Source organism: Tenrec ecaudatus, chromosome 6 (genome assembly GCF_050624435.1).
Source record: "Tenrec ecaudatus isolate mTenEca1 chromosome 6, mTenEca1.hap1, whole genome shotgun sequence".
NCBI lineage: Eukaryota > Metazoa > Chordata > Mammalia > Afrosoricida > Tenrecidae > Tenrec > Tenrec ecaudatus.
Genome location: NC_134535.1, coordinates 61,756,528 through 61,770,999, shown reverse-complemented (window position 1 = coordinate 61,770,999; position 14,472 = coordinate 61,756,528). Strand labels below are relative to the sequence as shown.

Genomic DNA, 14,472 nt, shown 5'->3' with positions numbered 1-14,472 from the left:
ATGAGGGGCTTCAAAAAGTTCATGGAATAATTCCATTCCACAAACTTTGAAGCCCCTTGTAATCAGTTAAGGAAACAACAGTATGGGAGTAGATAGAAATGAAATCATTATTAAGATCATCATAAAGGCTTAGAATGCTTATACTGTAGACCAGGGGTCCTCAAACTGCGGCCTGCTGAGGACATTTATCCGACCCTCCGGGTGTTTTTCCCCCGTTTGTTTTTTACTTCAAAATAAGATATGTGCAGAGGAATTTGTTCATAGTTTTTTGTTAAACTATAGTCCAGCCCTCCAACGGGTCTGAGGGACAGTGAACTGGCCCCTGTTTAAAAAGTGTGAGGCCCCTGCCGTAGACCCTGTGTCATACAGTATGTGTGCTGTATATTTTAAGTTTCAGAACCTCTGATGTGGTGCTTAAAGGGAAATAATACGAGTAGGGTAGTAGAAAGAGCATTGGTCTAGTAGTCAGAAGAGGCCGGGGTTAAGTCTTAACTCAGTGTTAGTCCTCAACAGATTATTTAACTTCTCTTACTGTTCATTTTCTCATATCTAATTTGGTGATGATAATTCTACAAAATGGAGTGATAATGAAACAATGCTAGTCAATTATCATTTATAAGATGCCATTCAAATGTTGTTAGGTGCCATCAAGTCTATTCCAACTCATGCAACAATGCAACTTCCCAGTCCTGTGCCATCCTCTCAATTGTTCTCAATGTGTGAGCTTATCATCACCACTGGTTAGACTCGTCTTGTCCAGAATCTTTCTCTTTTTCGCACTGCCCTCTGTTTTACCAAGTGTGATGCCCTTCTCCAGGGAGTTCTCTCCCTTGATAACATGTCCAAAGTTCAAGATGAAGTTTCGCCATACTTCTTCGGAGCATAGTGGCACAGTGTGTGATTATTTGCTAACGGACTCTTTATGGTCACTGCCACGTTTTAGTGTTTTTGAGGTTTTCTTGGTTCTGGACTTTATCTATTTATTTATTTTTAACAATTTATTGGGGCTCATACAATTCTTATCACAGTTCATACATATACATACATCAATTGTATAAAGCACATCTGTACAATCTTTGCCCTAATCATTTTTTTCTCTTTTCTTTTTTTACATTTTATTAGGGACTTATACAACTCTTATCACAATCCATACATATACATACATCAATTGTATAAAGCACATCCATACATTCCCTGCCCCAATCATTCTCAAAGCATTTGCTGTCCACTTAAGCCCTTTGCATCAGGTCCTCTTTTTTCCCCTCCCTCCCCTTCCCCCCCTCGGTTCTGGACTTTAATTGCAGTCTGGTTTTGCTGCTCTTTCCCATTTTCCTAATAAAGATATCTGAGTATATAGTTTACAGACTCTAAGAAAAAACAATTCACATACATTTAACTTTTGGTAGAGCGAGTCAGAGAAGCAATATCTATTTTGATTATATGAAAAGGGTAACATTAAAGGCAACTTTGTTTAGAGCATAGAATGGTTGTTAATAGACCTGGGTGTGGATGTGGTTGCTAGTTGTTTAAGTTTCTTCAGATAGTAAGGTATTATTGCATGTATTTGAAGCTAACATTTAGTTTTCTTTAATGCTCAGAAATTATATTTCTATTTCAGGTTATATTTTATCTTGGCCAATATATTATGGCTAAGCGACTGTATGATGAGAAGCAACAGCATATGGTATATTGTTCAAATGATCTTCTAGGGGATTTGTTTGGGGAACCAAGCTTCTCTGTGAAAGACCACAGGTAAATTTCTCCGTTTCATTCTTTGTAGAAATCATAGCTGGGAAACATTTCCTAGCAGTTGGACAGATAACTTGACTAACCTCTCTATGCCTTAGTTTACATATTTGTGAAATAAGGATATTTTAAATTTGTCAACAGGTCACGCAAGAGTGTATAGAAAATTCAGTGTTTAGCAAACAGGAAGCATTTGCATATTAATATAGTTACTATTAGTTATTATTTCAATCCCATCCAAAGGCAGTCTTTGTACCATCGTGTGTGCAGAAGCTTAAATTTGTTCTGTAAGTACTTTGGAGATAATTTTGTCAAAAATCATTATGGTACTTAATTAGCTAGCCTTAAACCTAGATGACATTTTGCAGTTATTTTGTTGAAGAGTATTTTAAAAATTTATTCTTAAATCTGAAGTTTTTTGTCCCATTTGATTTAGCATAGTGTTGAAATTAGGATGTATTTTTAAAATCATTTTATTGGGGGCTTGTACAACTCTTATCACAATCCATATATACATCTGTTGTGTCAAGCACATTTGCACATTTGTTGCCATCATTCTTAAAACATTTGCTTTCTACTTGAGAGTGTATTTTTAATAAGTGAGATTGATAGATTTCTCCTGAAACAATTACCTAGATGCTGCCTGCTAGATAGTGTTCAATAACATAACAAAAAGATAGTAACTAACTAGGATATTCCACAACTTTCAAGTAACTTTATTAGAGATGTACTATATGTTAAAGACAATGCTAAAGAGAGTAGGGGAAAAATACATAGTTTGTCAGTAAAAGATAAATATTTAAAAATTTTTATTTTATTGGGGGCTCTTACAGCTTTTAGCACAATCCATACATATATCCATTTTGTCAAACACATCTTTACATATGTTATCATTTTCTTTTTAAAAGAAATCATTTTATTGGGGACTCATACAACTCCTCACAATCCATACATAAATCAATTGTGTAATGCACATTTGTACATTTTTTGCCTTCATCCTCAAAACATTTGCTCTCCATTTAAGCCCCTGGCATCAGCTCCTCATTTTTCCTCCACCCCCGCCCTCCCCCAAGCCCCCTTGATAATTTATAATTTATTCTTTTATTTTTACTTTTTTTGCATTTTTACACTGACTGCTGTCTCATTTCACCCATTGTTCTTTTATCCATTCCCCTAGGATGGGGGCCATACGTCAATCATTGTGATGGGTTCCTCCTTACTTCCCTTCACCCCATTCCCCCTTACCCTCCTCATATCGCTGCTTCCCTTATTGGTACCGAGTTGTCAAAGATACTTTTATATTTAAGGGTCTTTCTCTTGACAAACCACTTCTGTTACGCATTCACTCACATGATCATTTTCTACTTGACCTTGAGATGTTTTTCATAGCAGGCTTAATTTTAATAAATTGTAATATAGTTGATTGTTTTTACCATTTGAATATTAAATCTCAATGTTTCTGATATTAAAAGCATAACTTTAAAACTGTCTTGAAGTATACTGCGTTGAGAGATTCAACACTGGGAATTACTGACTTAAAAGGAATAAGAACATGAATGTAGTTAGTTTTTCATGAACTGACAGAGGAACTCTCTCCATCAGTTACAAGTATTAATGGAGATCATTGTAGATGACACGTTCCTCTTAACGCTGGAGAATTAGAAATAGCTATGAAAAACCTATCTTTGAAAAAGAAAAACCATATCTAAAAATTTTTAGTTTGTTTTTAAAGAAAGCAAAACATAGCAGATGTAAATGAATACTAGAATCAGAAAGTTGACGTCTTACTAGGACATCAGCCCCAGGAAGCAGAGTATTTACCTCATTACTGGTTTACTCCAGTATCCAAATCAGTGGGGCAGCGTGGGTGCTTAGTCTAAGACTAAAGGAGGCTCATTAGGTGTTTGGCCAAGCTGGCTGCATGTCTAGATTATAACACATTTCCTATAATAAGTGAGGTTTGCATAACCCACTACTTTTTTGGGCAGTCTACTTGTAAGTATTAAAGTTAGTGGAATTTTAAAGTGAGTATGCTAATCTGCCTCTTTATACCACACCACCAGATATTTGGTTAAAATCTAAACAGCACATTTCAGGAACTGGAGATGTGGTGTTTGATGCTAGCTAGGTCTTAGTGATTGCATTAAGAGTAGTTACGTGTCATTATGGTGTTGCTAATTACCTCAGTGCTTCTTAGGGCCTAGTATCTTGCTAATAATATAATTTAAATACAATAATTTCAAACTTTGTTTTGAGTGTAATAGTGATATGCATTTAAAAGTCTAGTTAAATCCAGTTTAATGAGTTATTTTAAAGTAAAAAGCATTTCTTGATTTTTCTCCCTACAAGGAAAATATATACAATGATCTACAGAAACTTGGTAATAGTGAATCAACAGGGTAAGTAATTTTGAATATAAACCCATTCTAAGAAATTTCTTTATACAAACATCATTTAATAATGCTATTAAAAGTTACTTTAGCTATATAATAAGAATAGGATAGATTTAATATGAAGAAATGCATAGGAACTAAAATGTACTATTCTACTGGAGATTATATTTAAATATCATGTTATGTTGATTTAATGGGATGTTTTTAAGAAGGTTAATGAGTAAATTTTTTGAAAAGTTCTTTCTTAATACAGAGATGTGATCAAATGTTGATACTGTGTTAGAAAACTGGCAAGTATAGATACCCAGATAGGACCATTTGAAAGGGTGGGGTTTTGTTTTGAGTTATACAGAAAATTTTACCATGTAAGTACCATTTTACACCCCTACCTCCCCCCAACCCCATCCAGTTGTGTTTTTATGCTTCCTTACCTTTAACATTGTGGTTATTTGGGGGATACATGTTTTGATAATCTGGTCCCTTCTCAGAAAGCTATACATGTATGCTGTTGTAGTTCATATGTATTTCCTTCATGTTAAATTTATTTTCTTTTAAAGTCATATGCATGCACTGTGGAATGCTGGTAAATGTTGGATCAGTTTTCGGTGGGGGGGGGGCGGAGCCCTGATTTGTCATGGTTACTGATTTTCATGGTGTAAATCCTTACATTGTGGCCGGTTTCAGGCTGTGAATGTATAGTTTGGTAGAAATGTTCACTGTCTACTAAAAAGTGCCGATAGGAATCAGCTCCAACATACCACAGTCTTCTTAAAGCCCTTCCTCAAGTAAAATTAAGACCTGCTCTCAGAAGCTTACCTAGGTCTCGGACTGAATGAATAGGACTGCTCCCATGTCCCCCACCCTCCCATGTTCAGGCTTTAGTCTTACCGTTCCATTTGACACTTACATTTCCTATGTCCCGCTCTGGTTTGCGTTCTGTTTCATACAGTGCATTGTCTTACAAATAGAGTATCTAGTAGATTGAGTTTACTACATCCTCTTCCAAAGTTAAGATTTAAGACCAGGAAAAGAGATAGCACCTCCTTATCCCAGAATTTAACCACCTTGCCCCAGAAGTTAACAGGCTGACCACTTAACATTTATTGTTTTAATCCACTTTCTGAAATTAAAGGATGGCAAAGGAAATAACACAATTATCGTACCTAGAAGTACATTGAATTTCCTCAAGTTTTTGTAACAAATTCATTCATTTTAAGTAAAGCTTGATAATTGGCTTAGAAACTTACATAGTGGTAGTACCTACAGTGTACGACATTATTTTTATTCCATTTGATGTTTCAGGTTAGTAGGATTAACTCCATAATTCTGGTGTCATTGTTTTCAACACCCTCATACTTCCTCTTTATTTATTTATTTAGTGCTTTTTATTACGTGTGTTTGGTAACATCTTTATTGTACTAAAGTGAAATTTCTGGATAAGATAGCCTATTATGAGGAGAGTGTAACCTAATATGTACAATGTAAGAAAATTACTTTCTTATAGTGCCTTCACCATAATATAAAGAAAACTGATTTTTTATGAGATAGTTGAGTTGAATAATGAGGCTGTTAGGGGTGCCAACTTCCCATGTAGTGGGAGATCTGAGTAGAATTTGCAGGTGACCCTTGAACAGCAACAGTAGGAGTGTGACCTGCCTGGGCCCGTGTATATGCTCATTTCCCCCCCTGTTGGCTCTTGCAATGCGCTCAAGTGTCGCTAGTATTCCCTTAACAATGCCCCTTAATGCTCCTATTTGACTCCTTTCCCCTTGGTTATGTATCAGACAACGGTCTTGCTGATTTCTACCTTTTCAACTTCTCTAGAATTGCTCTATTTTTTTATGCCTTAGTTGAGGCTTTAAAGAGTTTTCATTTGTGTTACTGCAGCTACTGTCTAATTATGGTTTCTCTTTACTTCTCTTTTGTGAGAGTTGTTTGTCACTGCTCCATAAAATTACTGTTTTAGGGGGGTCCCTTGTTGCTCTCTGAGGGAGCCTGGTGGTACATTGGTTAAGTGCTGGGCTGTTGAGAAGGTCCAGCGTTCAAACCAAGCAGCCATGTGCTACAGGAAAAGATTGGCAGCCTACTTCTGTAAAGATTTACAGCTGCGGAAACCTTGTTGGTCATTTCTATTTATATCCTATAGTGTGAGTCAGAATTGACTGAAACAGTGTCCTGCTCTGTAGATAAAATGATTGCAACGAGGTGCAATGAGCTAGCAAATGAGTTTTATCTGATTAAAGCTTTTCCATGGTGCGTGACTGCAGCTTTGCCGCACGGCAGGTTCTGTAGCAGTAGCAGGGAAGAATGCACTTATGTGCGAAGATAGCAGGAGCTGGCACTGCTTGTTGACATTCTTATGCTGTTTAGCAAGACACAGGGCCCTTGATTACCTGATTCTGTGTTTGTTCCAGTATTAATGAACTACTTGTCATTCTTACAACAGGTACTATTAGATCCTGAATCTAAAATGAACTTCCCCAACTGTATATTACCTGGAAAACTTACTGATTTATTTTATTGCTCCTCATCCCTTATCTGTTTGCTACCAAATGATCATTGCTCTCTTCTCCATGACTTAATTTATTAACACTTCCTTTAATTAACATATCGACCACACAGAGCTACTGTCCTGTGTCTTCATTAGAACTGAGTTACTGATACCCATCTCTAGTATCTAATGTGGGGACAGGCACCTTTGGGACACACATTAACGTTTGCTGGAAGGTTAAATTATGAAAGGGGTTTGTACTGGGCTGATGTGCATTTCATAGCGTTTTCGTAATTTGTGCTTCTATGATTTTCTTTTCTGTCAGAACCATTGGACTCTGGCACATCTGTGAGTGAGAATAGGTGTAAACTTGAAGATGGGAATGTTCAAAAGGTAATCTTTAAATTTTCTCATTCAAGTGCAATGTTCCTTGAAAGTTGGGAAGTTTTACATAGAACAACTTGTAACTTCCTGGTGGTAGTAGGTCTAGTTTTCCTATGTTCTCTTTTCTTTCCTCCTCTTGAACGCTTAGGACTCTATGCCAGAGTTACAGGAAGAGAAACCTTCATCTTCAAATTTGATTTGTAGACCGACTACCTCATCCAGAAGGAGAGCGATTAGTGAGACGGGTATGTATGACCAACTAGTACATGGGCACAGACAGCCTTCTGGTGTTCTTAAAAGAAATTGTTCTTGTCTTTTTGGATTAGATGAATGAACTGATTTTTTTCTTTCCTGTCATTATATGATTTTGTTTGGTTTAAAATTCTAATTTTAGCAACAGTTTGGTGGGGTGGGAGGTGGGGTGGAGGTGTTTGCCCCCTGATGACTACAAGAGGCAGAGTTTATTGTATCCTACTGGGATTTGTAATAATACAGTTCTCAAATATTCTTTCAATTTACTGGGGGGAAAGGATAGAGACAGCTTTTAACCATTCTTAAGCACCTTAGCAGTAACAATGTGCACTGTTGCTATTATATGATAGACACTGAGTTTTTAAATAGAGAAAGTAAATCACATTTTAGAAACAAAGAAACGGTAAAGAAAATACACATTTTTACAAGGAAAAGAAAGACTATTGCCTGATCGCATGCTGTAAAACAGGAGAAGTAATGCTGTGAGATTCAGGGGGCCCTATCCGACTCCTCTGACTGTCCTGTTGTCAGGCATGCCTCCACTCGCCATCCTTCTTTACCTCTTCTGATACTAGCCATTCCTCCCACAATGCTCTGGGTCTCTGCTGGCTCAATATTTCCGTTTCAACAGCCACACAGAATTCTCAGACAATACTCAGCGGTATATTTGGGAAGTTCACAGGTCACCACAAGCCAGGATTGGTAAACAGTAAAGATGCATTCATTGGACCCATCAGAGCCTCTCCTCAGCCAGCAACCAAGTTCTTTTGTTCCTCAGCCTTTTGGTCTTTTGACTTGCCTCTGTGGGCCTGGGACTCTGCCGGCTGTTGTGCCTCACAGTCTCAGCACTGCTCCTCTGTTCCAGTTCAGGCTCCTTGTCTTGGCCTCTGGTCTCAACTGGCTCCTTTGCTCTGTGCCAAGGTCTCTCTGTGCCACAGCCTGTGGTGTGCTTGGTCTTAGTCTTCATCACTTTGGACAGATCTTGAGTGAGCTCCACTGATGGCTTTTCTTTCTGTGGTCCTTGGATTTCTCTCTCCGAACTTTTAAGATGGCTCATTGATGTGGGAGTATGGTTTCTGCCTTTCAGCAGACCATACCCCCAAGGAAACAGAGGATGCAGACTTGGTTCACACCCTCTATTATAGAGAAAAACCCCACCCTCATCCTTCCCAGTAGCATAGCAGAGAACTCCCTCCAACATAGGATAATAACCACAGGCATAAAGGCTAGAATTTATAATGCATCACATAAGGAATTTTGGCTGGAAGTGCAATATCAGTGAACTCCATCTTAAAAATAGATTAGCCTGGATGGGGAGGGGGGAGCCAACAAACCCAGGCACAAGTGATCTAAAATTGATGGCGAGTTGAGTATAGGATGCCTGGTGGGGCTTGATCACGTGCAAAGTAGCCGAGAGGAAATACTGGGAGCTGAATGAAGGTCGAGCATGATAGGATAGTGGGACAGGAGGAAAATTAAGGGAAATAGAGGAAAGAACTCAAATGCAAGGGACCTTTATGGAGGTATAAGTACAAACACATACATATGTAAATGTAACGACAGGGAGGGACATTGTTCTGTGTACATATATATGTTAAATTATGTAGCAGATGAACATTGGACCTTTACTCAAGTACTCCATTCAACGCAAGAACACTTTGCTCTATAACCTGGTATTCCCTGATGCTCACCTTTCCGACATGATCACTGAAGACAAAATGGGTGCATAAGCAAATGAAAGCTGATGGTGCCCGACTATCAAAAGATATAGCATGTGGGGTCTTAAAACTTGAAGTTAAACAAGTGGCCACCTAGCTGGGAAGCAGCAAAGCCCACATGGAAGGAAGCACACTAACCTGTGATCATGAGGTGTCCGTGGGATGAGGTATCAGACATCAGAAGACCCAGAACAATCATAGCGATGCGAACGAGGCGGGGCCGATGTGGGGTGATGACAGAGTAGAGACCCAATGCCCATCTGTAGACAGTTGGACATTCCCTCACAAAAGGGTGACAAGGAAGGGATGAGCCAGGCGGTTCAGTAAAGCACCGATGCATGCAAGGTAGATTTGATTGGTCACTCTACTTAGCTGTGTTGGTGACTTACCATTAGCTTTCAAATATAATCCACATTTTTCACCCTAACCTACAAGGCCCTGGTCTGTCTTTACCTTGGTTTCTTGCCTTTTCTGTGGTTCAGCCTCACTGATTACTTGGTTCCTCAGATAAACTGGTCGCGCTTTTTCTTGCTTTATGGCCCTTGCACTTACCTTTTACCTGCAGGAGCTCTTCTACCGCAGCCTTTCAGAGGCTAGTTCCTCGCTTTTCTGTTGTGGCTTCCAAGTGACCTCAGAGACTCCCTAGCCATATAGAAAAGGTGGTCCCTCTTGTTACTCCTTCCTTTGTCCTCTCGTTTCCTTTATCGCCTTTGCTTCAGTTGGTGAGTAATATTTCTGTTGACCTTGATATCTCAAGGCAAACTCTCAGGAGAACGGGAGGCAGGGATGACTGGGTACCCTCACTGTTGGGGTCCATTACCTCACACCATCAGTCTGAAGCAGATACTCAAATGTATGGGTTAAATATAAATAGTTTGATTATGCTGAGCAGTAAAAGAACCTTTATTATGTATACTCTTTTCTACAGCCATTAAAAGTAATGTAAAAGAATATTTAATGGTATTGGGAAAGGCACATGATTTTAAATGAGAAAAACAACCTACATAATAGTTGTGTTACACACACAAACGCACACACACAGTTGAATTTTGGCCATTGGTGGACTGCTCTGTAAGGTCTTCTTTGCGTAATCTTGTCAGAAACAGGCTGTCGTCAGACATTTCTTCTGTGGCATTAATAGGTAGCACCACCAACCCTAGATTTGTAACAGAGGGTAAACCATTTGCCCCACCTAGGTATCTAGTGGTATATATATATTGTTAATAGGACTCCTTAGTTGTTCCAACTAGTTGTTCCTTGGTGTGTGAAGAAGATTGGTATTACAATTCATAAGTGTTCAAAAAACTCAAAACCAAGCCATTGAACTGATTCCAACTCAGCAATTCTGTATGGAAGAGTTTCCTAAAATTGTTTTAACCTTTACGGAGCAGACAGCTTCATCTTCCTCCTGCAGAGAGGCTGGATTTGAATTGCCGATCTTTTGGTTAGCAGCCCAGCACCTGACCCACTTACTACACCACCAGGGTTCCTTATAGATTCTCAAGTTCCTTATATAAAACGGCCTCCTGCTCACAAATAATCACGTAAATGTTGTGTTATAACTTTAAGCCTCTCTTTTAGTCTTTGAGAAATTGCTTTGACCACCTAAGCTCCACCTATAACCTCAATATTTTCAGTGTGCTGTTGGGTAAATCCAGATTCAGAACCAACAAATAAGGGTCAAATGTGTGACTATATAGAAAGAAAAAAATCTTTTTAAAGAAGTAAATAGCTGAAAAAATAAGGAAGTTTTTGTACTAAAATGTTGATAGTGATTATTTCATGTTGGCACTACAGGGGGTTTGTATTTGGTTTCTTAATATTTTTTTCTGTTTAAATTTACTGAGTAATGTACAACTTTAATAATTAAGAAAATCCCCCAGTTACGATTGTTTTTCAACCTGACTACCAAATAACTTTTTCATAATTGTATTTGCTGCCAAAGAGTCAATTCTGGTTCATGCTGTCAGACAGAATAGAATGACCTGTGGTCTTCTGCGACTGTTGGTCCTATTTGTAGTAGCTGATGACTACTGCACTTCCACAGAGAGGCTCACGGTTTCAAGTTGGTGACCTTGCGAATGCATTGTGCCACCATGGCTGCATAACTACATTAGATTCCTAGAAACCCTTTGGGGTTCTGAAGCTGTAAATCTTTAGAGGAACAAGAAAGCCCCATCTTTCAAGATACAGCCAATGTGTTTGAACTCCTGACCTTGTAGTTAGTAGTCTAGTGAATAACCAGGGTCTCCCAAATTACTTTTTAATGGAAGTGGAAATATGGATCCCGAGACATGATGTAGACTTCAGCCCTTCCCATTCAACCAAGACCATCTTGTTTTTAATGGAGTGATTCAGAACTTACCTTCAGAACTTGAGCAGACCATAAAAATACAGGATAGGCTGAGTTTTTTGAGAATTTAGAGGGGAAAAGAACGAACTTCTGGAGAGGGAGGGCAAAAAATGAGCTGATACCAAGGGCTCAAGTAGAAAGCAATGTTTTGAGAATGATGATGGCAGCAAATGTACAAATGTGCCTGACACGATGGATGGATGGATTGTGATAAGAGTTGTATGAGCCCCCAATAAAATGATTTAAAAAAAACAAACTGGTTTCTGATAGGTCAAGAGGGAGTTGGAGATTGGAGTAAGCAAAATTGTGAGAGTGAGACAAGGCACATGGATGATGTGTCATGTTCTTTGATTGCCTGACAGGCTTCCTATGAGTCGGAGTAGACTGGCATTGAGTTTATATACATATTATCTGCAAGGAGCATACTTATAACTCAATCCTTACATAACTGTGATGCAGGAATGCCTGTAGGATAGAGAAATTGCCGTCAAAATGGCAAACCATTGTACATTTCCCCCAACAGTACATCAAAATGTCTATTTTTATCTTTGATCTTATTTTTCTTTTGATGTGTAGTTTCCTGTAGTGTGATATTTGTCTGGTCAGGAAATTTGTTGTCAGTCCTGACAGTTTAACCTTGACAGTGCCTGAAAGGCTCTGTGCCATTGTGTCATTGCATTTCCCCACCCAGCATTATAAGAATAGTCCCCTATAAGTACCTGAATGATAAGAGCTCTTTATGTCTGCCTGGGATTTTTTTTTTAATATCTGGTGCATATGTCTAGTTTATGCTCCTGACAACATTTAGGTAACATTCTGACTTGCCTACCACCCCCACCCCCCTGCAATCTTTTCTTTTTTAAAGCAATTTCTACATTACCTTTATATGCTATTTATTTTTATCTGTCTATTATGAATTAAGTGAGCAGGTCATCAGTTTTATGTTTGGCAATTCATCAAACTTATTGTCTTGGCTTGTTTCCATCATACCTTTCTTCCCATATTCCTTTCGCCTTTTTAATTAGGGTAATTTCACACACACACAGGAAAATATTTGCCAATTTAACAATTTTTACTTGTACAATTCAGTGACATTAAGTTTCTAATTTTTTAAGTCACAGTTATTTAAAATGGACAGCTTTCTTCGGTTGTGAGTACTGAAGAAATTGAAACACTTAGAATACCCTCAAAATAAATTTTTGATTCTTTTCAGAAGAATAAAAGTTAATTTTTTGTATTTCTAACGTTTTGCCTTGACAGAAAAATAGATTGGTTGAAATATAAGATCAGTTAAAAGCTCTAGAACAGTGGTTCTCAACCTGTGGGTCACGACCCCTTTGGGAGTCGAACGACCCATTCACAGGGTCATCCCATTCACAACAGTAGCAAAATTAGTTATGAAGTAGCAACAAAAATAATTTTATGGTTGGGGAGTCACCACAACATGAGGAACTGTATTAAAGGGTTGTGGCATTAGGAAGGTTGAGAACCACTGCACTCGAATTTAATTATTGAAACTTTTAGAGGTAGTTTTGAAAGATTATAAAATGCTTTAAAATTCTTTTTATGGGGCACAGCTATAACATGAGCGGATTCAATAAAATTAACTTTTGGAATAGTAGTAATGTTATTAAAATTTTCAGTGTATGTAGGTATGTAAGACAATTCATATTTCTAAATAAATTAGAGTTAAAGATTTATAAAGGAATTGAGTGTGTTAAGTTGATTTAGCTTTTTCCTTATCTCTCCAGAAGATAATTCAGAGGACTTAGCTGTTGAAGTACAACGAAAACGCCACCGATCTGATAACGTTTCCCTCTCCTTTAACGATGGCGTTGCGCTGTGTGTCATCAGGGGGATATGCTGTGAAAGAAGCAGTAGCAGTGAGTCCGTAGAAACACCATCGATTCCGGTAACTTTCTCATTTTAAATAAAACTATGCACCCTTTTTCCCAAAAGAGATCTAGTGGTAAACTTAGCAAGAGTAAAGACAGGACACATGTGCGATGTGAGAGCATTCCTAAGCCCAGTTGGTGCATTTTCCTGTCAGTCAGACTGTTGTAATGGGCCCTCCTCCCAGCCCCTCCAGATTTGGGGAGAATAGTGGAAGATAGTCCAGTTGCACTGGAATACCTTGGTAAAATTAATAGCATTAAATTTCATCACTGTATACTGGAATATTTTTGTGGACTACTCAACCAATAATAAAATATACTGTAACATTATCAAAATTTAGAAGTTTTATTTCTTGAAAATTAAGAGAACGGAATTTTAAATTTGGCTTAATTAGACATCTTGGCAAATGAATATATTTTGAGCTTTTGGATTAAAGTTACTTGTATTATTACAGTCATCAACAAATAAGTCAGCATAGTCTAAGCTTAACATTTGTATATACTGGGAAGGTGTATTTATTGGCCTTCTGAAATAGTGTGGTAATTCGTGGCTGGTGGGAGAGTAATTGAACTTCATTATTAAAATATGTTGCTAACCATAGTAGTTTTTTCTCTCTCATCATTAAACATTTCTTTAAAATTATGTGAAAATTGTAATCTTTTTGTAACAAGACAATGCCTCGTCATTATCCTGAGTATCAGTGTTTATTTATGGTTCTCTAGAATGAATCAATTACTATAGTGGCTGCATTCTATTTTCCACTTTGTGATTGAATGCAGACAGACATGGCTACTCTTAAATTAGCATTTTCACGGAACTGTTACTTAAGTTGACCACTAGATGGCATGGGGAGCTCCTATTCAGCCAGAGAACAAGTTCGTCAGTGCCTTTTCTATGCTTGGCTCCACATTTGGCACTTGAGTTAGTGTAACCAAGGGAGACAAGTTCCCTGCCCTCCTAAGGAGAAAGATTATAAATAAGTAATTAAAATATTTAGCAAGTGACATAAAAAGAAATTATTGAGATTGGGTAATGAGGTTTAGAGAGTGAAAAGATACAGATAAGAGTGTAACTGACTTCCAACAGGTGATTATGGAAGATTTCTGAGAAGGAAAGTGGTAAATTGGGAGAAAGGGTTGAAGGATAAAAAGGAGCTGCTTACTCAAGAGTGGAGGGAAATGCATATTGGGTCAAGTTAGCAGTATACTAACCCATTGGTTCAGTTGTTCAACCTTAGGC

The 14,472-nt window shown here is 38.0% G+C and overlaps 1 protein-coding gene across 4 annotated transcripts in view; it reads left to right on the top strand.

The window, feature by feature from the left end:
- Positions 1-14,472, top strand: part of MDM2 (MDM2 proto-oncogene) — a 29,126-nt gene that overhangs the window by 7,608 nt on the left and 7,046 nt on the right. For all 4 annotated transcript variants that reach the window (XM_075551310.1, XM_075551311.1, XM_075551312.1 and 1 more), the window contains 5 exons: positions 1,619-1,752; positions 4,096-4,145; positions 6,956-7,023; positions 7,163-7,259; positions 13,089-13,249. In XM_075551310.1, the coding sequence (XP_075407425.1) occupies positions 1,619-1,752; positions 4,096-4,145; positions 6,956-7,023; positions 7,163-7,259; positions 13,089-13,249 (510 nt within the window). The remainder of the gene's footprint in view (positions 1-1,618; positions 1,753-4,095; positions 4,146-6,955; positions 7,024-7,162; positions 7,260-13,088; positions 13,250-14,472) is intronic.